This window comes from Sebastes fasciatus, chromosome 5, assembly GCF_043250625.1.
Source record: "Sebastes fasciatus isolate fSebFas1 chromosome 5, fSebFas1.pri, whole genome shotgun sequence".
NCBI lineage: Eukaryota > Metazoa > Chordata > Actinopteri > Perciformes > Sebastidae > Sebastes > Sebastes fasciatus.
This window is the reverse complement of record NC_133799.1, coordinates 8,441,649-8,469,577: the sequence shown is the minus strand read 5'-3', so window position 1 is coordinate 8,469,577 and position 27,929 is coordinate 8,441,649. Positions and strand designations below refer to the sequence as shown.

The following is a 27,929-nucleotide window of genomic DNA, read 5'->3' as shown; positions in this document are numbered from 1 at the left end:
CCCCACCATCCTCCCCTCCTTTATAATCCCAGCCCAGTCGGGGCTCAGAGGTTGTTGTTAGATTACACGAGGCTGATACTATCTGCCGTCCATTAGAGCAGATCAATCGTAATACTGCTGAGCTGTTGTAACCAGAAGAGCGGGGTGGGCATGAATAACACTTGATTTATACATGAACACACTGAATTCACGTTACGGTTATACGGACGTTGATGCTTTCCCTACGTTCAGAAAATAGCTCACTGTACTGTCGTTGTTTTGGGAAGTGGCCATTGAGCGCTTTGAGTGCTAATGGACCTGCATTGATAAACCTTCGTGTGAGGGCTGGGCCAAGTATTGATTAGGAATCTACATAAGGTTTACTGAAAGCACTCAGAGTAGTTTACATCAAGAGGTCAGGAGAGAAAAACAGCTGCTGATCAAGAGATAGGTTTCTTATTTACTTTTTCTCAGGTAACATATGTGATACAGAGTTTGTCCAAAGGGTCAAGAGGTCAAACTGCTGATGTTTTCATGAGCAACATTACTGTGATCTCCCACTTCGATGAGGGAATAAAAACACAAGCAAAAACATTTAAAATATCTTTAATCATTGGATAAGCTTGTATAATTTACATACTGCATAATATAATTCTCCACATTAATGAACATAATCAGTTATTTGTCGAACATTTCCACTTTACAAAGAAAAAAATAAACTTTTTCTCTGGACACATTGCATAACAAAATAATAAAAATGCATCGTACCATGGAGATAAAAACCGTTCCACTCACTCAAGCAGGATATTGATTGGACTGATCCAGTGAACTGCAGTCGATCTCTCTGGCTTTTATATTTCCTTCCTCTAAGCTTTGTGTTGCCTCAGTATAGTTTTGGACCCGATTCAGTGTGCACTCAGTGGGGTTTATTTTGATTCACTTCCATTTCTTTGAGTAGTTTGGTATGTGAATAAAACACACACACACACACACACAGGGATAAATAAGATTCAAGGAAAGGAAATGCTTAATGGTGCTCTTTGAGGAGCTGTCAGGTATCAAGAGACCCGCGTCAGTCCTGGGATGAATTGTGCTTGTGTGTGTTTGTGTATGTATAAGAGGAAGGAAGAAAACAGCAGGACACCGGGAGTGGAAGCTTCCTTTTAGCTGCATGCTGTGTGCATCGCCGTTCAGTTCACTGTTTATGCCTCTATTCTGCCTCCAGGGAAACACAACCAGTCTGTCTTTAGCTTCTCAAAAATGCACAAAACTTTAAGGAAAAGTGCTCTTGACAACATTTCAGGTGGCTAATAGAAAGAGTGGCTGAGCTGTATGCTAATGCAAGAACAGAGCAGTGGGGAGTATGAAAAGAAGTAAGCAAATATCACTTAATGTACAGTGATTTACTACATTTGCATATTGTTGTCTGCCTCTCAAGGACTCTCAACACTGTTAAAAACTCTCTTTATGACATTAGAAAAAGTATGTTTTGGGCCCAAATTGTCTCTTTGTTTGGTACAGAACTATCAGGAGTTTTATTCCTAATGTAATAAAGTAGAAAATTTGGATTAACCAGCTCGGTCGTATGAATAAAACGGTACTTTGTCAGTCATTCTGCATGCAATAACAATGCCATTGTTGCTTTTGGCGTGTCATGTGTACGCCATGTAATCTGTATTGACTGCAAAGCAAATGCATCTTCGTGAACATGCTACTCTCAGAGCTAGTGAATTAGAATATAAAGTGAGAGAGACTGCTTATGGTGGGAGGGGAGGGGAGGGGAGCTGGATGGGTCCAACAAACGCAGGACTTTCAACCAGGAGACCAGTGTCTGTGTCCCAAAGTGCTGTTGAGATATTTTGAAATTACGTTAGTGACGTGTTTTTAGTGACATTTGTGACGTGTTTTCCATACTTCTGTTACGCTGTTTACGTAGTTATTTTGAGCCCAACCTTTTTCCTAAACCTAACTAACCTAAGTGATTTTGTTGCCTAAACGTAACTGAGGCTGTTACCGTAGTTCTGTTGCATAAACATAACCGCGACCATTTCACGGTAACGATGTGGCGTATAAATGATACGCAGAATGTCCTTAAAATGTCATGCTATTTACCTATGCCTTCACATGAGATCGGGTTGGATAAACAGTGATGTGAGAGGGATGCAGACATCACAATTACAGTTTTTTGCACTCAGCAAGTGCAGGTATGATGTATATTTGTTTTACATGTCTTGTTAAACTTAGGAAAAGACTTATTTATGCAATTCTTATGCACAAATACATACTGAGCTGTCCAAGGCGATAAGAAACCTAAACTTTTTGCAGCAGCCAGATTAATTCACAATCCCTCAGTCAGCCCGTATGACTGTTATTAAATCTTCACGCTGATGTTTGGAAGATTATAATGAAAATGGGTACAACTTTCTAATAAGGCACCAATAATTAAGTGTTTCTAAGTTATAAGTAATAGCTTTGTTAATGTTTAATAAATCACTTAATGCTTTATAGATCCGTTATAATAGGTTATAATTTGATTTAGTCTTTGGATATAAGTGTCAATAGGTTGTCTGCAGCCCTTTTTCTAGTAATAAGGGATTTTTCTTTACCTGGCAACCCAAGTTGTTATGATTAATGGTTTAAAATTGATCTATAAAACATTAACAAATTAGAAAAAAAAAGACATTAATAAAACTATTGGTTGAAACTTATAACCCTTTTTATAAAGGGTGCCTTATTATGAAGAGGTACCTGAAAATGTGATCAGGATTCATCACAAATCATCTATAAAAGTGTTAAACATCCTTCTACTGGTTATTATTCTGACATCACCAGTCGTCTCGTCTCTTCTCTTTCATCTCACCTCCCATCTTTCAGTAACAGTAACTGCTATACCGCCACTAGCGCCGCAGTTAGTATTGTTTTATGACGCCACTAGAGCTGAAGCCTGCTGGCTCTCATTGTCATGGCAACCGTGTGGCCATCCACTCGTCTATGTAATCATGCTGTTTGTCTTGTTGCCCAGAATAGCTGGAGGGTGCCTGGCACCTGAAGCCAAGGCAAACACACCACGCACTGGGCATCTGATAAATCCTGGGCATGATAAAAGGATCGGACGGAAGGAGCCCGTCGGGTTGTGTTTACCTCCATACCCTCTGAAAAACACTGGACAGCTTTGAATGAAAGGTATTTTCCACACACTTGCCAGTTAGTAACACGTCCATTCTTATCCGTGCACACACACAGCAGCTATTATCCCTCTTTCAAAAACAATCAGGCCACAAGCGATTTCTCCTGGCACCTCAGCACTCATTAAATCTCTGCCAACGAGCGGTTTAAAACGTATTCTAATTTTAAACTGGATTGTGCCCACTGAAAACACATGACATCTTGGGCTACAGTGTACCTTCATTGAGATATAGCTTGATGTAATGTGTTTTACAGGTTTGTTCCCAGCACTAAAATGTAGGTTTTTTTTCCCATATGGCTCGGCAAATTTGGAAAGAAAACCACAAACTAGCAGAGCAGACAGTCTCTTTGGCATGCAACGTTGCTTCACAGCCAGCACATATGTTAAAAAGGAAAGGAGGTTTCAAATGACTTCATGTCTGTGGCTGGATGATATATATCATGGTTGAAATACGTATCTAGGGATGGACAGATGCATTTCTTTTTGTATTCAAAAGAGATTTAAAGGGAAAGAAGAAATATTTTTAAATTGTCCAACTTTGTCCAAGAGTTCAAGGTCCAGTTTGAGCACAGTTTTCCTTCCCTGTCTCCAGGGCCGGACAGCCTACAGTTGCTGTTTCTGTGGTGCCGGCTTTATGGTGCTGTCCCAAAAGCGAGAGGGCATTGTGTGTGCATGATGTGTGTGTTGGCACAGACTGAGCATTTCCATCCAACCAGTGTGGTGGTGGAAAGTAGGATGAAAAGAAAGGCAGGAGGAGGAGGCGGAGGAGGAGAGAGGGAACACTTCAGTGGCTCAAACAAATAGAGATGCTGAGTTCAACATCTTACTGTAGCTGCCTATAAAGACTTCTTTGAGACCTGCAGAAAGTAGATTGATCGAAGATGGACCGGCTTTAGTTGACTCCAAGTCAACATGTTATAACAACTCGTTGCATTGTATATTAATACAAGCAGTTAACAGAGCCAGATCAAAATAACAATTGAAGTGAAGTTGAAATGAGGAGGAGGTCTTTCACAAGGAGTTTTTTTTGACAAGCTACTAGGATAAAAAGTTATGTTCTGATTATGTAACACGTTCCCCTCTGTTTATCAAACGTGTCGCTCTCCAGCATTAACATGTCTAACTGCAGGCTGGTAGGAGATGCGGTAACGCCATGATGAATGAGCTGAAAACGCTTTAAAACCTTTGGGACTCATCTATTCTTATCCAAACCTGACAGGCCAGCTGTGCTCAGGCAGGCAGTCGGCATCTGTCTCTCTCTCTCTCACATACACACACACACATCTTCTCCCTGTCAGTAGTCTTGGAAACTCCTGAAGAACAGATAATAATATTAGATTTGCTAAGAAGAGGCTGCTTACGTAAGCCACTAGAAAGGCTTCAAGAAATATTGCTTTTCTTCTCTGATTGTTTTAGGTCTTCCACGCATCATGATTTAACCACTAAAGCTCTCAGCGCAGGGCATGCAACATCCACCCAGCCAGCACGTTTACCAGTGAACACAGACTGGTTGGTCTAGCCATTTGTACACGCAAGCAAGAGGCCAGGAGGAGGCAAAAATAATAAAAAATGAGTCAAAACACTCAGATTATCATAACAGCAGTGCAATCTTCTCAGTAGGGAAAAGTACAGGCATATGTAGTTAAGGTTTACACCAATCAGGCACAACATCTGCTTAGAAAAACATACACAAGTTACCATAACGGTTCAAAGAAAAACGAAATATTCAGCCATATTCAATATTTGCCTACAACCAGTCACGACTAGTACCTGATGAACAGAGTAGCTGTATTGCCATTCAGTGAATATACAATATTGCAGATGGTTGGTTAAGCACTTTAGCTCCACAAAGACACAAATGCGAACAGTGGGTACATTATTTCTCAATGAGGGAAACTTTTACTAACCTCAGTCTTTTAGTTTAATATCCTCTACTTTTTGTTCAGGCAACTACAAGTTTTTGGAGAAACACGCTCACATATTTTATCAAAAGGTGTTTAATATTTTCATATTTTATCATGTAATAGTGTCTATAACCAATATAATGGGTTGGGTCCACTAACTTAAAGGGATAGTTTGGGTGTTTTGAAGTGGGGTTGTATGAGGTACTTATCCATAGTAGATGTATTACTTACAGTAGATGACGGTCGGCACGCTCCAAGCTTGGAGAAACAGACAGCAGTGCCAACACTGGAGCAAAACAATACAGTGCTGTGGCAGAAAACATTTTAGCCACCTAGAAGAAAGACTTTAAAAAAATCAATATCCATTTTACTGTACGCTATATTTAGAATATTTTCACCACTTTATCTTGCCGTCAGACAGCCCTTTCCTTCTCCTTTCCGACGGGGAACTGAACTGAAATTGAAACTTATCTATGCTCTCTCCAAAGCCAGCAGGCTCTGATGACACTCTCAGTTCAGTTCGCCATTGGAAAATATTCTGAATATAGCGTACACTTAAATAGATATATACATTTTAGGTGAGTCTTTCTTTTAGGTGGCTAACCTACTATATATATATATATATATATATATATATATATATATATATAATATAAATATATATATAATATAAATATGCTAATGGATGGACTACCTCATACATCCCCACTTCAAAATACCCAAACTATCCCTTTAAAAGCAGTACAATCATCTCTATCAGGTCCACCACAGGGCGTATGAAGTAATTAAGAAGATCCCAGAGCAATATTCTTTAAGGGGGTTAGAAATCTTTGTTGTGCCCCTGGGTTTTAATTAGATTTTAGATTGAGAGTAAAAAAATTGTAGCTCATGGGTATTATTTTTCTGGATGAGAAGATCAAAATATAATTAAAATCTTCTAATTTACATTGGTTGATGTACTTTGTCAAGCAATCTGAAATCATGTTTCAGCTCTCCGGCAGATCATCTCACTGTGCTTTGGAAAAGAAAAGAAAAGAAATCAGGGAATAGAAAGAAAGAACCTGAGAAAAACTATGACGCAGGATTTTAAAGTTGATTTTCCTATGTTTGTGTGAGGCAAGCAGCCCAGTTTGGCTAGTCAAAATCCTGAAATGTGCATCCACCTTAATACTGACATCAATGTTTTATAGAAAGTTAGTGCAGTCACAGGAAGGAACAACAGGACAAAAAGAAGTTATTCTTTGTCTTTCAAACCCAGTGTCTTTCAACAAGGAGAGCCTCGCTATGTGAATTTCATAACAGCAGTTCACTCTTCTTCTTCTGTCCTTCAGTGATCTGGTCTTTGATGTTACAGAGGGAGTGGTCAATAGTGGCTTTAGTCCCCTCTGTTATTATCCTCCTTACAAAAACGTCACATCTTCTTGCGACTGCACCCACCGCCAGTGCGCGTCGTACTCCAGATGCATTTTGCCGTTCATTTTGCAAGTATCCAAGTCGATCTTTCCGTTTTTGTAAGGTTTGAGTTTGGGGCTCTGGCCAGTTCCCAGTTTCTCGTTGAGGCGGAGGCGGGTTGGGCTGCCTGTTTGCGTGACTGGTTTCTCCAGGACGCCATTAGCCTTAACAGCTTGTGTCTGGGTGTTGTCCTTGATAACGGAGCTTCCTTTAACCGTCTCTGAAGCCTTCGTCCAGACCGGAGCGTCCTGCTTGGGGCTCTCAGACTTGGCTTGGAGAGGAACAGCTGGTTTCCCAGCTCCAGTCCCAGCAATCCCAGTGATAGCACTGATAACAGCAGTCCCTGGGCCACCTTTCACCTCCATCCCATTTCCAACCCCAGATCCATTTTCATTTGGCCCAGCCAGAATCCCACTTCCAGGCCTCACCCCCACCCCAGCTCCTACTCCAGCTGCTGTGACCGCGACCCCGGGGCCTCCCCCTCTCCGGCCCCCAGCAGTAGCCTCTGAGACCAGCGGCGCGTTGGAGCAGATGACCGACTCCGAACTGGAAGGGCAGTACTCGTCCATGTCATCCGCCAGGGTGTCCAGGTAGCTGCCGATGGAGATGTTATCCAGCTTCTCATTGGGGTCCTGCAGGCTGCTCCAGGAGCCTCTCCAGGAGGTGTCGGGGCCCTCGCCCAGGCTGTACTGGCTGCTGGTCAAGCTGCTGCAGCGGCTCGTCAGCGTGCTGCGCTCCTCCAGCAGCCATTTCACTGCCTCGATGCCTTCATGGACCGCCAGCAACTGCTGCAAGAGCTTCACGTCCACTGAGCGCAAGTGAGCCTGTGGAGAAATAAAAAAGGAGATACGGATGAAGTTACAAAGCTTACGACTATTTTCATTGCGTTCATGTTTTGATAGTTTGCAATCAAAATGATATATATGAGAACCAGACAAACTATAAACCTGAACCACCAGGACTCTGCAGATATGTATTTAAGCAGTGCAAACACCATTATAATGCTATTAAACCATAATTGGAGGTTAAGTATGACAGAAACAGGCGGGTCGAGTATACGCAGTAACCAGAGATTGAAATAAAAGAAAATAGAAAGAGGGACAAGCTGGAAAAAGAGGGTTTAGAGAAGTGGTGGATTAAGCTGTTTAAATGTGTTAACGGGGACATTTGACCGAAACTAACTCTGTAGGAGAAGCTGCTGAGAGACGGAAATTTGATACAGTGGAAAGTATGACACATAAAAAAAAGAAAATCAAGAAAGAAAATATTTAAGAAGATGTCTAAATGCCCTGTAAATTGTGCAAAAATACTCAAACACGTATTTAGTCATGATGTCATATGGTATAATAAATAAAGTAATGATTAATCAGAAATAACAGCCACTGGTGTCATCTAATGTGTGTGTGTGAGTTTGAAAAAGCTAAACGATGAATAAGAGGAAAGAGACGGCTGCGGTCATGGAAAATTCCTCCCCAGAATACATTAGCAGAGGTCTGCGGTGAAGTGCGGGGCCAAGAGGTGATATATGGCACCGACATTCAAAGCTATCCTCCGACCCCTCTCTGCAGATAACCATCCTCTCTCAGAGCTTTAGCCTTTCGTCTTTCAGTATCTCAGTTTCCTCCACGTAATAATTTTTTTCTTTATTACCTTTTCTGCCTCTCACTGTGGCCCCACAGAGGGTCAGTGTCTCTTTCTTTCTCAAGGTGACTGTATTCTGTTACTGTACTCTGTTTTCTGGATTCATATTGTAAAATGACACTTACAATATATGTTTTTGTACCAATACTACATTGTAAAATACTCCATTACAAGTGAAAGTCTCTCACTGTCAGGCAAACACAGTGGAGTAAAAAGTACAATATTTCCTCTTAAATATAATGGAGCAGAAGTATAAACTGTTTATTCAAAGTTTATTTTGAAAAGACTGTATGCATGTAACAAACGAAAATTGACAAGTGTTACTGAACATTCGTAGGAAAACGGAGGAAAAACTTTTCCGTAAGACATCATATGAACTGTTGTATGAGGATACGTTGATAACAGTGGCCCCAGTCATAACAATCACACTAAGACAAATTACACAAACATTGCATGTTCTTACACAAACTGTAAAGCTTAACCGTACATAATTCTTATAGATTTCAAAGCAAAACTCACATATACAGTAAGTGGTCAAAGACTGCACTTAAAGCAGTGTTAAGTGCAGTTCCTTAACACCTTTGCTCTCCAGCCTTTACAAGTCTTTATATACCTCTCTTATTTCCTACATAGGGTCCTATGACCCTTTAGGTTATGTCAATAAACCAGTGGAGAGGAACGTATTGATCCTTCCAACAAGCCAAAGCTGTTTATCTCTTGATCCTGCATAATGTTAGCTCCAGTGGAGCGATGCATCATTGTAGATGTAGTCTGTATGCTGTTTCGGTCATGATCCTCGGAACAGAAACCCCTCTCCTTGTGTTTAAGAGCCCAAGATTCTTCCCTCTACAAGGAAAACTGTGCATAGACAGAAAATAATACGTCTCATACATCATCCCTATGCGTAGGAGGTGGTTGACCTTTGTTTAAACCATTCACCATTCAGAACAGTGACTGCTGGCTGTGTAGGGTAAAACTACTTTAGGATATTTAGTCATCTCTTACCCTCATCTTTCTCAGTATCAGGCCCACTGTGATTAAAATGTCATACGGTAGATGGGTGATTTAGGTCAGTGGTTTCCAAAGTGTGGGTTGGAAGCCCATGAGGGGTCCTTAGATCAAACTAAGAGGTCACATGATGATAAGAAAATCTGTTACACAAATATGTTTATTTTTCTCTAATGTTTTGCTTTTTCATGTGAAATATTAGATACTTTCACCTCTTCAGACTTCTAAAAATCCTTCAAATTATAAAAATCCCCCTTTGGTCCACATTAAGGCAATAATCTTTGATGAGGGGTCACAAGCTGCTTCATTTCAAGGAGTCGACAGCCACAAAGGTTGGGAACCATCCAGTGGGAAACTCCATGGAAACATGAGTTTATGGTCTCAATCGCTAGTTTCAAGTCTTCTTCAATGCAGCATGATGTTCATTTAGTACATTATGGTCCCATTTAGAGTCAAATAGACCATAAAGCAGGGTATGCTTTAGGGCGTGGCTAACTTGTGGTTGACCAGTCGCTACCATGGCGTTGTCCGGTCTGGGAGTTGTCCGTGTTTACGTCTTACAACTTTAACCCATTCACAGTGTGTTTTCAATTCATGAAAGTTAATTGTAACATTTTGGTTGCCTAGAAATGTGTTATTCAGCATTCGGTTGTACTTAGCTCCACCCTCTGGTGTCACTTCTGGTTGTAAAAAGCCAACATGACGACAGCCAAAAACCAAAATGGCAACCGAACTCGAGGGTTCAAAACGGCAGTCCACAAACCAATGGGTGACATCACGGTGACTATCTCCACTTCATATATACAATATGGAACCAGTTTCGACAACACTGTTACTTACAGCCCACTATGTTACCCATGCCCATGTGATATGGGCCTACATCACTGACTCAAACACTGTTACTTAATCTAATTGACTTGAACCATTAAGTGGATTGTTTACATGACTTATGAGGATATTGACTTACCCAGACCTAAACCATAACCACTAAATACCTAACCCCAACCCTTCCTCAAACCTTAACCCAAGCATAACATTAATTTGAACCAAAAACCAAGTCTTAATCCAAAAATACATAGATGGTTAAGCTTGCGGGGACCAGCTTTTTGTCCTACGATGGGGGAAGAAACTCCACAAGGCTGAAACTTTTTTCAGGCTACACATCGACGCCCCATGCTAACACTTATTCCCATCTGACTGTAGCTCTATGAACAGCTGTTAGCTGTTTATTGGGAAGGGTTGCACTTTCAACTTGTTAGTTTTGAGTTTGAATGCACTTTTTTGGACAAAAGCGTTTGTAATGTTACAACGTGACTGTGTACAGTTAAAAGATGTTTGTCCCCAAATCACTACATACAGGAACACACGCAGGCATACACACATCATCTTAGATGCAGAAAAGAGACCTGGAACAGTTGAGATGAAGCAGAATGTAAAAAAAATTAGTCGTGTGGTCAATGTGGTGCAGATTTGCTAAATTAAAACTGGCAGACACCGCTCTAACAACAGGAGATGAAGGACAAAGAAATAAAGAGCGTGAGATAAAAGGGAAAAACATAAAATAGAAGATACATATATAGATCTGCTTATTCATCCCATCCATCCACCTACATGAAAACACACATAAAAGCACACATTGCAGGGAGGAGCTGCCAGACAAAGATGATCAACAACCACAGCTTTCCATCCATGTGTGTGTGTGTGTGGCTGTAAACGGGCTGGCGTCCCGGGGCACAGTCAGACATTTGGGGTGGGGTTCAGGTTTGAGGTTTGAGGTTTATTTCAGCTGGCAGAGACTGAGCGTCTAATGAGGGTGGCAGTAAAAGTAGCTCCATGCCTGTCAGCGCTGAGGTGGCACAAGGCTATCAATGCTAACGAAGCCGAGCACTCCGCCAGTCTGTGCTCACGCTGCTGCTGCACTCTCAGACAATATAGTTATCGTAGTCATGGTCACTCTCACACTTCACTGTTTTACTTATTCTTCTTTAGTGGGAAGGCTGTATTTTACTTCATATTCTATTCAGCAAAAAACAGTCGATGTATGTGTGTCATAAACAAACCAAAACCATTTGAATCCACAATAACATGTAGACTCCGAAATTTGACAGTTTACATCCATTTTAAAACGCTGAATAATACTAGTCTGTGAAATACATACCAGCAGTGTGTATTCTGACTTATTCATCAGTAAACCTTGCCTACGAAAACTAATGCACTGCAATTCGTATATATCCCATAATATAGTAATCGTATAATCAATTCATATTTAATCCATGTAATTGTGAACCAGGAAGTATAAAAAGCAACAAACTAAGCATAGGGAGATTATAGGGTGGATGTGAGGTTCAAAAAACACTGAATTTTGCCCAGGAAACCAGAAGTCAACGTTGATTTATTTGTATGTTACACCACTTCTGTAGTTATTTTAACCCAAACCACAATCTTTTCCTAAACCTAACTAAGTAATTTTGTTGCCTAAAGCTAACCAAGCTGTTTCCTGTGAAGATGGAAGTTTATTTTGAAAATGAGGGTAAATTGACATGTGCGTCGCGTGTTGCTGGATATTTGTAGGAAAACGCAAGAAAAATGAGGAATAACTTTTCGTATATATCATATGAACCGTTGAGGTATGAGGATACGTTGCATTATAATATACAGTTGGTAGAGCAAAGAAAGTGCACATAATTAATCATAATACAGTTTTTAAGAAAGAACAGTTTCAGTGAATAACTGTAAAATAAAACAGGGAAAAACAAGCAGAAATGTAACCAAGAGCCAGATTAGCTCCTTTCATTATCTAAAATGAAGGACTAGTGTTGCTTGTGGTCTAATTAACAGCAATGCTGTCTTTTATCTTTAAAATCAGTGGGTTATCAAACTAGAAATCAACATTGTAAAATACAAAAACAATATTGCATTATATTACTAAATAAAGATGTGCAAATATGTCCCTTATGCAAACTGTTTCATCATTTTTTATTAAAAATGCCTGCATGTCTATCCTTGTGCCAACACTGGAATCCATCCAGTTTACATACACACACCAACTGTGTCTTATATTGTGTGTTATGCTGCAGGAAATGAATTTATCTTTTAATTATTTCCGGATTGATTACAGCCTTTAATTACGATGGAATCAAATGGACTCATTATAGAGACGGCCCACTTGAATGAAAAAGGTCAAACTGAGGCCAAAAGGTTTTTATGTGACACCAGTCAGGATGAGAGCAGGGAGCGAACTGAAACACACATTAATCATCTTTTCTCAGTTTTGTGCCAAACAGATTTCAGTTTTCCTGCTCAGGCGCAAGGCCAAGCTCCTCCAGGCTGATCCATAGGGCTCTGGAAAGCTCATTTTCCTGCCTTTGCACTGCAAACAATATTTAGTATCAAATAAATCTTCAAAATGAGTGAAATGTCACTTGGTTCAGGAGTTTTCTCAAATGAAATGACATTTTCATTATAATAGTGGAGTAATCTGCCTTATTCTGAACTGTTTTCATGACACCTATTTCTACAATGTAGAAATCCAAACGAGTGGAACACTTCAGATAAATGATTATATGAGAATATCAAACTAAATATTGTATACATTTCATTAAAAAATATCTATTAATCAAATAACTGATCCGCTAAATGGTAAACAATGACAATTGGATAATTGTGTAACTGCTTAAGAAAAGAAAAAATAATGCTGCAACATCTCATTTGTCTGCTTCTTTAACTTTGGTACTACTTTAAAGCTCCAGTGTGTAGGATCTGGCGGTTTCTAGTGGTAAGGTGAGGAGATTACAACCAAATGAAACCTCTCCCATGTGCCAAGCGTGTTGGAGAGCTACGGTGGCCGACGCAAAAACGTGACTGGCCCTCTCTAGAGCCAGTTGGAGCAGAGCCAGTGCGTAGAATGTGTGTGTACGTGGGAAGTGAGTGGTGAAGCGAGAGAGAGAGAGAGGTGGCGACTGAAGCGAGTAACGTTATCAACTTCGGCCCAAGCAGGAAAAGTTACCAGTAAGTTTGGTTTGTCCATTCTGGACTACTGTAGAAACATGGCGGACTCCGTGAAGAGAGGACCCGCTCTCTATGTAGATATGAACGGCTCATTCTAAGGTAACAAAAACATTTTGTTTCAACGTTTCGTATTTTCAGGTGATTATACACTAAAGAAAACATACTAATTCATATCATTTCTGCCAATAGATCCCCCAAATTGTAACACACTGGTCCTTTAAATTTGTATTTTTGGTCATTTGTCAGTCAAAATAAGCAACTTTGGGATCTGGTGACAGGCATCTGTCAATATTTCTGACATTCCATAGACTAAATTTTATTTTAAGTGCACAATAGATAAACTAACATTGAAAAAAAGTAGCTGTGGTCCTTATATGTGTGTACTTGGAGCACATGGTGCCTCAGTGTAACACCACTGAGCTTCAGCACTGAATACAAACAGGAGAAGATGACTGATGGTAACACTTCAGTGATCTCCTCTGCATGAGGGAATTTAACTGAAGGTGTGTTTCAGTCTCTGACTTTGACTGACCTATTTCTACCTCTTTGAAACTAGAAAGAACCAGTGAGATCCTGAATGTGCTACGACTCCCAAACACATCAGACGTCCCTTCAACAGCTTCACACTGAGAACACTGTTGGAAAGTTTACTATTGGATGGATATTTTGTTGGACTTTGGTTTTCTGTCAGACTGTAGTTTTCCTTGGACACTTTCTTGGACATTTTTTCCGTCAAAATTTGGATTTTGTGGCAGAGCAAATTGTGGTGCAGTGTTTTGGGTCACATGTTTGAACCTTGGTTGTATCCAGGCAGAGGACGTATTATGTTACTCTTCTCATACCGGCTGTGCTGCAGCACCACTTTTTTACCTTTCTGAAATGCTCTGTCTGCCCCCCCATCCCAAAAAAAGCCCAGTCTGCTCTGATTGGTCAACCTAACCAAACTCTTTGGACTCCACTCCAGCTGCACTCTAACTAAGTGTGTTACTTGGTGACATCACCACGTTAGGGAAGAAAAGGCAGGACTTCAAGCAAGACTTTTCAGGCAGTTCAGTAGCAGTGTTTCTGTGGGGGAGAGTAACTCCATCTGTCTTCATTGCAATGAAATCATCAGTTATTTTGGTGAGCTATCATAATCAAAAATGACAATGACAACTTGTAATAAAACACAATTATCCTTATTAAGTTATAATACATATTTACATATATTAGTTGTTATGGTAGACCTTCATCAATATGCAAAATGAATCCTGATCAGATCATCCTCTCTTTAGGGGGAATTTTAAGTGTACAGTAATAATGCATTTTCAATATCGACAGATTGTGTAAACACAGACATTCAGTCATGATATGGTGCAACGTGATAACGTATGCGCAGCTGAAGCGTGATCCATGACGCACACGAAAACAGCTTCCCAATGTCACACAGCGACCTAACAGACTGCTGAATCACTGCCAGCAGGGACACAAACACACACTCGTTCTCTCTTACACCAGCAAAATAAACACCCGTCTCTCTCTCTCATGTCCCCTGCTGTCACTGTCTGTCGTTTCACCTTCCCAATCTAACTCTGCAGACATACAGCGCCCTTGCAGAGTCCCTACAGTCTCAATACACAGCAGAAGGTCGGACCCCATCTCTCTGTAAACCTCCAGCTGCTCCATCTGCCTGCGTTCACCTCTAAATGATCCGTAAAATATCTGCTCATCTTTCTTTTTTGTCTCATTTTCTGTTTTGTGTTTCTGTATTTGACTGATTAAAGCATTGTTGTCCCTCTCTTTTGTTCCGTTTGTCCTTTACAGAATACAGTTTGGATCGCAACATTCAGAATTTTATTGCACAGTATAGGCTACGAGTCTGACCAAATGAAAATACATGTTAAACGCATCCCCGTAAATATGCTACGCTCAGAGCTAGTGACGTAGAATAAAAAGTGAGAAAGACATGGTGTGCAGGAGGGAAGGTGGATGGGTCCAACTAACAGTCTGCTTTCTGTTAAAATGAGCAATGTATTACTCTTCTACTCTGGATTGTAGCCGCAACATTCAGGAAAGTCGTTCACAGGCTGCCGCTGTAGGGTGCACGTTCAGAGGCATGACAGCTCCCCAAACTTGAAGCCAAAACATGTCGATTGCCCCCTGGTGGCTGGCTGAAGCGCTTGATTTGATATGCAGCAGAGTTTTCTATGAACGTCAATATCGCAGTCGATCATGTTCATTTAATTGTGGGATGCCAAAATCGTGTTTGCGATTAATATTGAATTCATTGTGCAGCCCTAACTTGAAGCATGAGACCGTATGTGTTAACTTAAACACGATCTTTCCTTAACCTTGACCAAACTGCTTTTGTTGCCTAAACCCAATCACACACAGGACTCTCCAATGTCACAGTCCTGCACTTTGTACGCCGACCTTCCACTCCATTCTTCCTACCACTTGCAAGCAGTTAAAAAACATAGCGCTTCCTTCACTTACAAAAAGAAAACATTTTTCTTGTGAACATAATCCAGCAGCAATTCTTTTCTCTATTAAAACATATTTGGGAAAACAAATTTGTAGTATATAAACATAATTTCTCTGAGACAGGGTTGAAAATAAAATGTTACGGATAAATAAAGGAGATCAGGTCGATAGGCAATAATTTCATTAGACAAAGTGTTTGAGGAGACAGCCAGTAGCCAGATAGTGAAGGAAGATTAAATAGACTAGATTTTGATTCCCTACAGCTCAGCTCTACACTCAAAGCTGACTTTGCAATGTCATTCATCTGCCCAGAGGTGGAAGACAGAGATAGATTGACAGGGAAACGCTGGAAGGAAGGAAGAATGATATACGAGCAATAACAAAGCATTCATCCTGTATGTCTCCCTTTGATAGCTGAAATACAGGTGCTGATCATGTATAACATACACAAAGCAGCTAGTATACAAAGGGCCTTCAGTGTGTGTGTGCGTGTGTGTGTGTGTGGCTGACTGCCAGTCTTGTGTGGTTTTAAAGGAGTGTCTCTGTATCCAATAAATCTGTTTAGATGAGAGGAGAGTTTGTCTTCCATTAGACAGCTGGAGACAAATGCACAAGACGGAAGCTTTAAAACTGCTCCCACAGAGATGAACAGCTACACTAAAAACATTAATAACAATGTTTATTTGACTTCAGCTAACAGTGCTGTAAAATGTTCTCTACCATACTGCCCATCAACGCCGCAGACAGATATCAGACAGCTAAGAAGATCACACCAAACGCCTTTTCACTAATGAAGTACGCTTTCTACACGTTTCTGTATATTTGATCTCTTCCATATATTGTTGAATCAATTAGTGGAAAAGTTCGGCAGTAGGTGGAACAAAACAAGAAATCTGAAGACATCCCATTGGGAAATTGTGATGGACATTTTTCAGTATTTTCTATCATTTTATAGACTAAACCCCCAGGGGTCCTCGAGGGGGTTCCAGGGTTTCCCCAGCAAAAAGGGGAATCATTTAATTTCACTATAAATCCATCCATAAGTAACACAATAACAGAGTGTATGACTATTTTGGTCATGGATTTCATACACTGTCTGTATTTAAACATCTAAAAGCAAAAATCGTATCAAATGGGGGTCCGTGGTCTAACTTTTTGTCACATTTAGGGGTCTTGATGTGAAAAAGTTTGGGAACCACTGGACTAAACAATGAATAGAAAACTGATTAACTGATGATGAAAATAATCAGTGTGGTCCGATCAGTATCATGCCATACATCTAATTAAACAGCAACCCTGTCCGTCATCATCATAATGCATTGTGTCTATCCTTGACATCTGACAAACGTGTTTAATGCAGTTTCTTCTTCATAAAACATTTGCAATAGTAGATTACTTTTTAACATTTCAAAACCTGCATTGTTTGCATACACATTTGCTAACTAGCAGTCTTCTTTTTATGGAAGCAACTAAGAGATATAAGCACATCGCCGTCAGACAGCCCTTTCCGACAGAGAACTGAAGCCGTTATAACACTCTCATCAAAGTCACCAGACTACATTCACAAGAACACAAGAGTATTCATAAAACCAAACTTAGCTCAGCTAACTCAGCTAGTGCTAGCATTCACATTATTCATAACCTTATTGATTAGCTTACTTTGGTAACCTACATCTCTGCTTTTTGCTAACAGCTGAATGGGCGTTTCCATTTGAAACCCCGGAAAAGATGGACTCACCCTTTCAGTATTCAGTGGCTGTTATAATTCAAATACTTATGTCTCTTATTTGCTTCCATTGTTCCCTGCCTTTTGCTTTTGCATTGCCATGTTTCTTACCACCACCAACTGTTGATCAATGAAATAGTGTGAAACTATTGGCAAGAATGTGTGTCACCACACGCCCAAACAAAACGGCACCAAACAATAGCCCCATAGCGTTGCCAGTGCTCCACAGGGTGCTTTTGCGTACACGATAACACTAGACACACAAAGGGAAAGACATTGTTGCCTTATTTGTCAAATAATTCAGTTTGACTCTCACTTAGTAACCCGGGCTGATGAACGTGTTTTTGTCGTGTGAAGTTTACTTAAAAGTTAAAAAACTGTGTGTTTGTTCCAGTCCAACATTCACTATAAGGAGCACACTGACAGTTAACAAGAAGCAGAGCAGCATTTCATTACTAGTGGTGACACAGTGACAACAAGGCCCACACACACAGATACACACACGTCCTTGATCTCACAGCAGACAGATGCTGCAGCCCACCATCACCATGCTGTGCGGTTACAGATACAGCAGAGTAACAGATGACTGTGAAACACAACACACACACACACTCACACAAATAAGTGAGAAAAAGAAGCAGATATTAGTCTACTGCTTAAAATTAACACTTTATGGACCGGTGCGTAACATTTCTGGAGGATCTATCAGCAGAAATGGAATATAATATTCATAACTGTTTTCATTAGTGTATAATCAGCTGAAACGAAGAATCGTGTTTCTGTTAGCATAGAATGAGCCCTTTATATCTACAGTACATAGGGAGCGGACCCTCTTCACGGAGTCCGCCATGTTTCTACAGTAGCCCAGAACGGACAATCAACCACTGGCTCTAGAGAGCCTTTAACGTTTTTACGTTACCTGAAGACCACCGTAGTTCTCTACACACTTGTGAAACTGTGGTAATGTGAGCCGCAGGGTGTAAATCCGTGGTACCGCCAGCCGCCGTCTGACTTCCGTTGCTCCTAAAGTAGTGTTATTGTTGTAAGGATGGCCACTGAGCGAGGAAAGTGGCGTTACCATGATTTTGCACTCAGCAGCTCACGTTGAAGGGTCAGTTGGTTTGTAATCTGTAACCTCACCACTAGATGAAAACCTACACACTGTACCTTTAACAAAAACACATCCAGATTAATAAGTATGCATGCTTGAGTATGTGTGTGCATGTGAGCTTTTCCATTTAGCATTTCTCTGCAGACACTCTGCACAGGCGTTACTGCACATCTTACTAAGCAGTTTTCTGATGGAAGTGCTCAGAACTCTTCTTCAGCAATCCCATTACACCACTCTCATAGATGAATGAAGCACACAGAGACACACACACACACACACACAACTTGAAGTTTCCCACCCCTTCAGTTAGGAAGAGGCTCTTTATCACTTCTCTGTCAGTCCTCCCTCTTTTGCAGCAGACCTGATTAATGGCTCAAACTGCTAACAAATCAGTCTGGCGCTCTACTCTCAACAGATTTATAGAAACTCTCTGGATGCTTTGTGAATCCAAACTGGGCACTTTGGTCAACTATACACTTGGGTACTGTCTGACATCGGTGTCCGGAGGTTTCATTTCTTTTTAACATTCCCATTTTGACAGCCTAATAATTGTCATCATTCCCTATGACAGTGGTTCTCAACCTTTTCGAGTCGCGACCTCCCACACCCGGTCTAATCTACTGTTTCTATGCGCTTCCCCCTGCTGATGTTGAGTGATTATTGTCAATCAATAAATGTAGGATAAATAAATAATGCTTTGTTTGTGATGATAGTTTTGTTTAGTTTTAGCTAGCACCTAGCTGTTGCCCAAGGTGCTACAGGCACTGTGGATATTTGATGCGTTTCGTGACTTTTTATCTCTTTTTGTCGAAACTTAAAAACAACATGTTCTAACATACTGTAAAACTGCATGAAACGTTGTGTAACACAACTACGACTTCTTAGGGTTAGGCAACAAAACTACAACTTTTTTAGGTGTATGCAACAAAACTATGACTTCTTTAGGTTTAGGCAACAAAAACACTTAGTTATATTTAGTTATATTTCTAGTGCAGACTAATTTTAATGTCATGAGTAAATTCAACTAAACTACGATAGATCATAAACCATCTAAATGCAAGATATTGGAAAGAGGGCCACATAGTATTTATAAGCCCACATTCCTGAAAGTGCAGCTGACGATGTTCCATCAGCAAACGTTCAATTACAGCGGGGAGAGCAGCACTATTTCCTCTTCAGGACGCTCCAGACTTCTCAAGTGTATCTGGGCTGCCTGCCAGCATCATGAGCCGACGTTGCTACAACGCTGGAGTGAAATAAGTTTACATTTCTGACACGTGACCAAAACCGATAATGTCTTTTGGATGTTTGAATGTAACCGACATGTTTTGGAGCAACTCTCTCAGAGGAGAGCTTATTTTGTTTTGGAGTTTTGGTGGCGGTGCATGAGCTCTGTGTCACAACCACAGGAATGTATGACATACACAGAATCACAGTAGGGGAAACAAAACAGCAGTAAAATAGTGCATTATTATTCCAGACCTCCACTGTTTGGAGGAGGAGGGGTCCATGTAAACAAGAACAATTACAATTACATTATTTGCCAACCGGCCCCACGTCGTTTTGCTTTTTTATAGAAATAAAACCCATTTAGTTCATTTTGGCGTATCAGCGGCATGTTATCGATAGATAGTCGGACGACGGATGCTACAATCTGAAAGTGAAAACGTCTGCTCCGTATGGTGTCTCAGCTCAGAGTAGCAGGAGTCATATTTCACACACACTGGACGAGAGAGAGTTGACAGACAAGACGATGGCGGAGGATTTGGTGTCAAAGTGAAAAGCAAAAACGCGTATTTGGCAATATTTCGGATTTAAACCCAATGCTATAAGGGAACCACAACGTTAATGAGGCAATCACCGTGAGGAGGACGCAGCGGTCACAACTGGTGTGCACGGCGCAGCGGCGCCGAGTGGAGACCTGCGACCTCGCAGCGAAAGCTGGACCGGAGAGGCCAGACACACAGCCATCCGACGGTAGATATCAAAGTTAGTGCTCTACACATATTGAGCGCCGTCTTTTCTTGTAAAATGTCCACAAGTTTATTAACCGATGGGAAAATGTCCTCACCGTCGCATCCCTAACGACAAGCCTCCAGGAAGTCACTACTCCCAGATAAGTCTGGCACATAGCCACCCATAAAACGTAACCTTTGGTTCTTGTACAGATTAAACAAACAATATAGCGTATATGGAGTTAATCAGTGAACCATATAGATGGTGGTAAGCAGATTTATCCCCGTTGGAAAGAGCCACGCTAGCTGTTTCCCCTTTTCCAGTCTTTATGCTAAGCTAAGCTAACCGGCTGCTGACTTTACTGTATCGATCTTGTCATCTAACTCTTGGCAGGAAAGTGAATAAATTTCCTAAAATGTCACAGGTAGCAGTGTCAAAGGAGAAATTTAAAATGATTTAAATCTTTGTTCCACTGCTGATGTTTTTGTGGACATTTGACAAAAGGAATGTTTTAGATTTCATTTTATAGTTAGAATTAATTACACCAATAAACCACCCAGGCCGATATTAGCTTATTGCAGACATATGGAGTATTGGTGTATATTTCAGCTGATCAGTAGCCTAACAGGAAATAGCAGTACATAAATGTCAACTAGGTTTGAGGTCATTTAGAAGCAGGATCACCGTTATAGTTTGTCCACCAGAGAGCACTGACAAGTTGATTTTTCAACTGAAAAATGTCCCGCTCAGTATGTATCTTGATCACAACTTTAAAAAACAAAACAAATCTAAGGGATCTGTATCAAGATTAGTGGTTTATGTTATTAAAAAAATGTACAATCGGCCAGTATATTCTTTATCACGATTTGCACATTAACTAAACATAAAATATTGAGATCTAATGTATTAGTCATACTTTTTACTGCCTTTTTACAAACATGTTTTGCACTATGGAACTGTGATGCTGGAAACTTAAATTTCCCTCGGGATCAATAAAGTTACTATCTATCTATCTATCTTTCTATCTATCTATCTATCTAGCTATCTATATATTTAAATAGGCTCATCATTTGGCATGTTTACCATGAAATGGCCTGCACTTATATCCAGAACAAGTACTGGACATTGAATCATCATTGTTATCCTTATTATTAATATTTTACGGCTCTTTCTTTTTCAAATAACTAATCTTGGTCGGGGGTTTTTTGGGACAGAATTGTTTTTCATTAATTAATCTATGCTTTCTGGAGTTGTAGTCTATATGACTGTGCTGCATAGATTTCTACCATCCCTAAGACATGATAAACTGATCTGCTGATAAATGTTAAAATATTCACAACAGAGTCCAGTGGAGCAGAGCTGACTGGCTCCAATTCTCAATCAATAAGATATCTCAATAAGGTGGTCACTTCATTAAAATGCCACATCCTGGAAAACAAGAGTCTGACAGACAAACACACACACACACACACACACACACACACACACACACACACACACACACAGAGAGAGACTAATGAACTAAATTGTCTTACCATCTCCATCTTCAGCTTCCTGATCTTTTCATCCAAACTCTTCCTCCCTGTCTCCTTGCTGGTGTCGTGCTGAGCCTGAGCGGTGGTCAGCTTGGCGTCTCCCCGGAGAGAAGACGCCTCTTCCCGCATCCACCTGAGCAAACCCTCGGGGGTCTTCCGTCCGATCTTCACCTCTATGTCTTTCAGATCTGGGATGCTCTCGCTGACAGTGACTTCATCCATCTCGGTCGTGTGTTTAATAAAGCGAAAAGATCCTCCAGATTACGTCCTTTTTTTGTTTCTTGGTAAATTGTTGCCTGTCAAAACTGCGAGAGGAGTCGCTTCCTATAGGATTGTATGGCATCCCTATGCGACTCCAGCTGAGTTAGACTGCGCCAAGAGAGGAAAAACAACAACCTGACAGCATCAACACAACAATGTGTGCTTATTATTCCCTTTAGAATAAACAAATCCCTGTCATCTGATGTCAAACTGATGATATCTAAAACAAACTGATCATCAAGTGAAGCAGGAAAAAATTCTAATTTTCTGTTAATTTCCCCTTGTTGTCTTGTTTGGTTTGGTTCCTCCACAGAGTGCAGTGTGTGTCCGGTGTCTGAGCGCTGCAGGCCGGTGATGTGTCTGTCTGGTTGGAGATCCAGCTACGCGGAGCTACATTGCGCAGATTCCACCTGCATGATGACAGCGAGCAGCAGCCGCAGAGTGGGAGAGGAGAGGAGAGGAGAGGAGATCCCAGACTGTCAGCTCAGCTGCATTTACATCATCACAGAGCTTCCGGTACGACTTTCAAAAATAAAACACGCTGAAAGGAACACGTTGGAGTATTGTGAACTACCAAAATAAAATGAATGATTGAACTGAACAGCTTACTATACTTAAAAGCTGAGGTAGGCAAGATTGAAGCAAATATGATTTTAAAAAGTAGGCTAATAAGTAAAAGTAGCAAAACCACAGTGTAGAAATACTCTGTCCTAGAAGTAAAAGTCATGCATTCAAAATGTTACTTAAGTAACTAGCATCAAAGTAGATCACCAAAAGTAAAAGTAAACTGTAGATTGGCCTATTTCAGCACAGGCTAATATATATTATTGGATTATAATGAGGCTATTGATAGATTAATGTAGGCCTGAATGTCTAAATGTTCAAGTTGGTAAAGATGGAGCTAATTTGAATTACTTTATATATTGCTGTGTAGCTTAACCTATAATAATATATCATATTTGCATTACTCTCTACCACAAATATATAGGAAGAACGCTAAATAACGCTCCATAGTTACACTAAATTTTGGTGAGGAAAAACTGTCATGGCTATTTTTGAAAAAGGAATGCAATATATCGCCTTGCTTACAGTATCACAATATATTGAATCGTTATCCCTGTATCATGACACGTAGTGTATCGTATCACCAGATTCTTGCCAATACACAGCCCTAACTCACCCTGTGGCTCTACATGACAACTCTCTCCCAGCCTACACAGACTCACTCAGTCCAGGCAACTTTTTCCTCAACAGGCCTGGACCTCCTCATGTGGAACCAGGAGCACTGTGGCACTTTCGGGGCAATGGAGATTAAATGTTGCCAGTTAGAAAATTCAATTAGATGTGTGGTAATTTTCCCCCCTTAACATTTTCTTTATGGGAAAATTGCTTGCTTATGGGAAAGCATTGTAAAATTTGCTAACAAATCTATATCTGGAGATTGTTGTATCCACAAGTGCTAAGTAACAAAGACACATGGCGAACAGCATCCCACTTTTTATGCACAATGGAATAGAAGTAAATGAAAAAAGAGATGAAACAAATCATAAAAACAAATAACATTAGTCATAGTTTTTGCTAAATTTGCTCTGCGAAGACTTCCTGAAAATGTTGCGTGCTAATTAGGGCTGATCCGAATACTTCGAAGCTTCAACCGTTGCCATGGTATTCGACCCCCAAATCACTATTAAAATGCTTCGTTTTTATTTATTCTTTTAAATTTTTCATATATAAGTATATACTGTAGTAATAATGTATAAATCCCCAAATAGCCCATGAAATAAGGAATTATCCCACAACAGTATATATTATTCATATTCAATATTAATTATTATGAATTATTCTCAGACGGATATCGCTGTTTGTTTGTAGAGGTGCGTGTGTGTACAGTAGTGTGGCAGCGGAGCTGTCCTGGCACTGAAACGGGGGAGATGAAGACAGACAGAAGAACATGTCGGCCTGCTGCGCCGCGCTGCAAAGCTTCGAATACCTTCGAATATTTCCGAAAGCTTCAAAGCCCAAAAAATGGTATTTGGGAGAGCCTTAGTTCTAACATATAAATGCCCGTTACACACAGAGACAGTACAAAGAGATATTCTGTTGTGTAATGTGCAGTCAGAGAAGGCCTCTGGAGAGCTGAAGAGTTGGTTTTCACTGCAAACACTCACTCAGGCTGCCAGAGAGAAGCTGACTAAGAATGGAAATACAGTTAACAGTGATGAGGTGGCTTATAAAGGCAGAGGGCTTTCAGCTCCAAGCACTAATTACATGTATAAGTGTGTCTCAGGGGAATAAGAGATGAAGGGGGAGTCTGCAGTGAAAAGGGAGATGGACATCTGCATTGAATAACAATACGTTTAAAAGCAGGATTCAGGATCTGAAGTGGATTAGGACTGTCTCACTCTTTGTGATATGGCAGGAGAACTATTGAGCCTGGATACCAGAATGAGGCTTCAGTTTGAGCTGGAGAATATAATACATAATCATTAAATCCCTCTACTCTTAATAATCAAAGGCATTAATAACTGAGGAGAGCTCAGTTTTAGAGAGAAGGTATAAAGTCTGGATTAATAAGGCTTTCCTGTGATCCTGTGATCCTTTTGTATTCAGTGTCACATCTCGTGAGGGGCCCCAAATTTCCCGTCTATGCTCCTGTCAATGTAAATGTAACGTCTCTGCAGAGAAGGATTTCAAAGAACTTTGATGCTGCCAGGTTGGCATCTTTGTTCACGTTCATAGTGTTCACAATATACCAGGCAGCCTTTACATTCTCATCCCTGACTGTCTGTATATTACTCTTCATCAGCTATATACTGCCCTTTGTGCCAGAAATTAAGACGGACACCAAAACAATTAAGTAGGTTAACAAGGGGTTAGTTTAAAAGACCTTTATCAGTATGTGGGACACGTATCCTAATCCCACGTTACAGGGGAGTACTGCTAAAGCTACAGGGATTATTAGGGGTTAACATCTTTCCCTTAATACCTTTGTTTTGTCTCTTGGCTGCTGGGATGTAAACTCCATCACCTAAACTGCAGGTTTTATGAGCAAAATGCTGTTTAAATGTGGCTCGGAGGGTGCACAGCTACACCAACAAGCATCTGTCATCATTATGTTACTATGCAATCAGCCTGGTATCCATGATGGCCACCATGGCAACGGTTGTCGAGAGGAGAACATTTTCAGATTTCTGTACACCCACATGGTACAAATGGAAAAGGCTGCCCACGAGGAGGCAAATCTGCAGTGCTAAATGCACATTACACAACACACTCTGACAGTAAGTGTCGAGGTGGCATAGGTGGTTCAGTCCTGTTCAAACCTGACTGAGGCATTTGTGTGGGTTTGCTGCTCCAGGGGATCCAGTTTCTAACCACATCATAAAAAAACCTGCATGTTTGGTATTAGAAGTTCTTCTTCTGATTGACCTGTGATCTGTTCCTGCAAACTGCTTACTTTTCAGACAGGACTGCTGTTTTCTACTGTAGTGTTCAGAAAGCCTGAGCCTCCTCCATCATTGAGTAACAGTTTGATTAATCTACCATCATCCCACCCCTATCCCTCCAACCTGTGCCCCTGGCTGTCGTACTCAGGACTGTGATGAACGGATATTGGTCTTTTAAAATCCCCCTCCGCTCAAAAATGCGTTTTTCCTTATTGTTACTTCATTTTGATGTTTGACCTTGACTGTGCAGAACGATGTACAGTATGTGCAGGTTTTGACACGAATGCATTTATCTGCTGAAAAGGGAACGTTTCTGTGTGCTCGCCTAAAATATCAGTTTAAGACCAGGACGGATGATGATGATTTTGTGACAAGTTTGGAAGTCAATCATGGCCCAGTATGCAACTTACACAAGTGTGATGTTGAAATTTAAAACCTCCATGCAGGGAACATAATTTGTAACTGTTGCAGGGTTAATGTTTTTTTTTTGCTTTTCCAGTCGGGCAAGTGGGACAGAAATCTACTAGCACAAAGTCAATTTTTACTTGCCCCTATACAAATTGTTATTTATCAGCGGTTATTGAATAACTCTTAGCTGCCATGCAAGCGAGATGCTATCGGCTCTTGTTATGGCGCTCCAATGACGTTTTTCAGAAACTTGACGTGCCTTTGAAAAAGTCGCTGTTTTATCCGCCTTGCTCACAAACTTGCGACAAACTGAACGATACATAGTTGGAGTTCCTCCCACATCTTCTAATACCACCCAACTAAACTCCTGTTTCCAGGATAATTGAAATGCTCGCTTGCGCTTCAGCTCATAAACTTTGTCTTTACCCGCCATCATTTTCTTGCGAGTGCCCAAACGATATTGCGCATGTGCAGCTCTCAACAGAGATGAGAAGGAAGCCTGATGGTTCAATCCTTAGCTAATTACATTATCAGCTCCGGAAAAAACAATGTGTTTAATTCTTTTATCCGATAAGACAAGAGAGTTGATAGATTGGCGTTTTACTTGCCCCGGGCAATCGGGCAATCCTTATTGTTGAGCTCTTTATTGTATTGAATCACTTTCATTATTTAACTATGTTTGTAGCATTGTGTGTGACTGATTAATACTGTGTATATGCTGACTGGAGAAAGTTTTTCATTGTATGGAAATGCACTGTTTGCATATGATAATACATCCCTTGAGTCTTTGAATATTGACTAACAGTACTTCCTGGGACTTACCTCTTTGTACTATTATATTGGTTTTGTTATTCCTAAGGTGCACGTACTGTAATCCTCCTGAGTCCTGGACTTTTTATTGTGTAATTGATTTGTTCCATCCTATAGCTGTTATTGCACCCCAGCTGTCAGAGGAGGGCTGATCTCTCTTTGAATTATCTCTTCAGCAGTCTCTGCTGAGGCTTTGTGGAGTTTCTCCCCTGTCTTGTTAGAGAGCTTGCACTTGCTTGAGAACCACTTGTGATGTGGGCCTGTAAAGCCCATGGAATCATTGCATGTGATAGTGGGTTTAAAATACTTCTCCCTTTTGTTCCACTGGTTTATTATAATGCAAGGTTACCCTCTAGTGGAAGAGTTTGGATTTGTATGCAAAAGTGTTCTGAAACAAAAATGTGCTCAACATGTGTTTTTCCAAAATAGTATTGTGACCTGCAGGATAATGAGGATTCACAGTCAAAGTCTGCTTTTGTTGAACTAGTATCTGCATATCTAATTTAGGTGTTTATATGTTCTGTCAACAGCTCAGCATACAGCTGCATGTTGTTTTTCTTTAAGATTAGATGAGATCAGGTTCAACTTTACAAGAATTGAGACAACGAAATGCAATTTAACATCTAACCAGAAGTGTAAAAAGCAGTAAAGTGCAGAGTAATACATATGTTCAGTGGTAATAAATATAATAAATAATAAGAGGTAGTTAAGAATATGTTTAGATATGTACAGTATAAACAGTATTAACGGAACAGTGTGCTATGATATCAAAGATGTGCAACTGACTCATATTTATGAATGAAATGAGGTCATTTAAAGTAGTAACGTTTCCTTCAGTGCTTCACCAGTCACACTGATCCTGATGGTTCACATTCTTAGGTTGCCTACAGCTGACACAGGAAGGGGGATAACTGAAACATTCTCCAAAACAAGACCTCAAACACATTTTTACAAAACTCAAGACATAAATAATATCATCGTGTCAGAACAAACTTTAAGGAATGTCAGCTGGTACTTGTGTTAAAGAGCCAAAT

At 40.4% G+C, this 27,929-nt stretch overlaps 2 protein-coding genes across 12 annotated transcripts in view; one reads left to right on the top strand and one right to left on the bottom strand.

Moving 5' to 3' along the window:
- ttc22 (tetratricopeptide repeat domain 22) overlaps nucleotides 1–27,929 on the top strand; it is a 49,472-nt gene that overhangs the window by 14,974 nt on the left and 6,569 nt on the right. For 3 of the 11 annotated variants that reach the window (XM_074634900.1, XM_074634899.1, XM_074634898.1), the window contains exons 3-4: nucleotides 3,002–3,162; nucleotides 22,545–22,747. In XM_074634900.1, coding sequence (XP_074491001.1) covers nucleotides 3,156–3,162; nucleotides 22,545–22,747 — 210 coding nt within the window. In that variant the 5' untranslated portion in view covers nucleotides 3,002–3,155. Of the gene's footprint in view, nucleotides 1–3,001; nucleotides 3,163–4,582; nucleotides 4,714–6,904; nucleotides 7,058–22,544; nucleotides 22,783–27,929 lie in introns of those variants that run through there. The other 8 variants (XM_074634902.1, XM_074634901.1, XR_012593876.1 and 5 more) reach the window with 7 other exon arrangements.
- Nucleotides 570–22,551, bottom strand: lurap1 (leucine rich adaptor protein 1). Its single transcript, XM_074634903.1, has 2 exons — nucleotides 21,971–22,551; nucleotides 570–7,346 (listed from the first exon to the last, which is right to left on the bottom strand). Exons 1-2 carry the CDS (start codon nucleotides 22,190–22,192, stop codon nucleotides 6,471–6,473), a joined length of 1,098 nt encoding a protein of 365 aa, XP_074491004.1. The 5' UTR covers nucleotides 22,193–22,551; the 3' UTR covers nucleotides 570–6,470.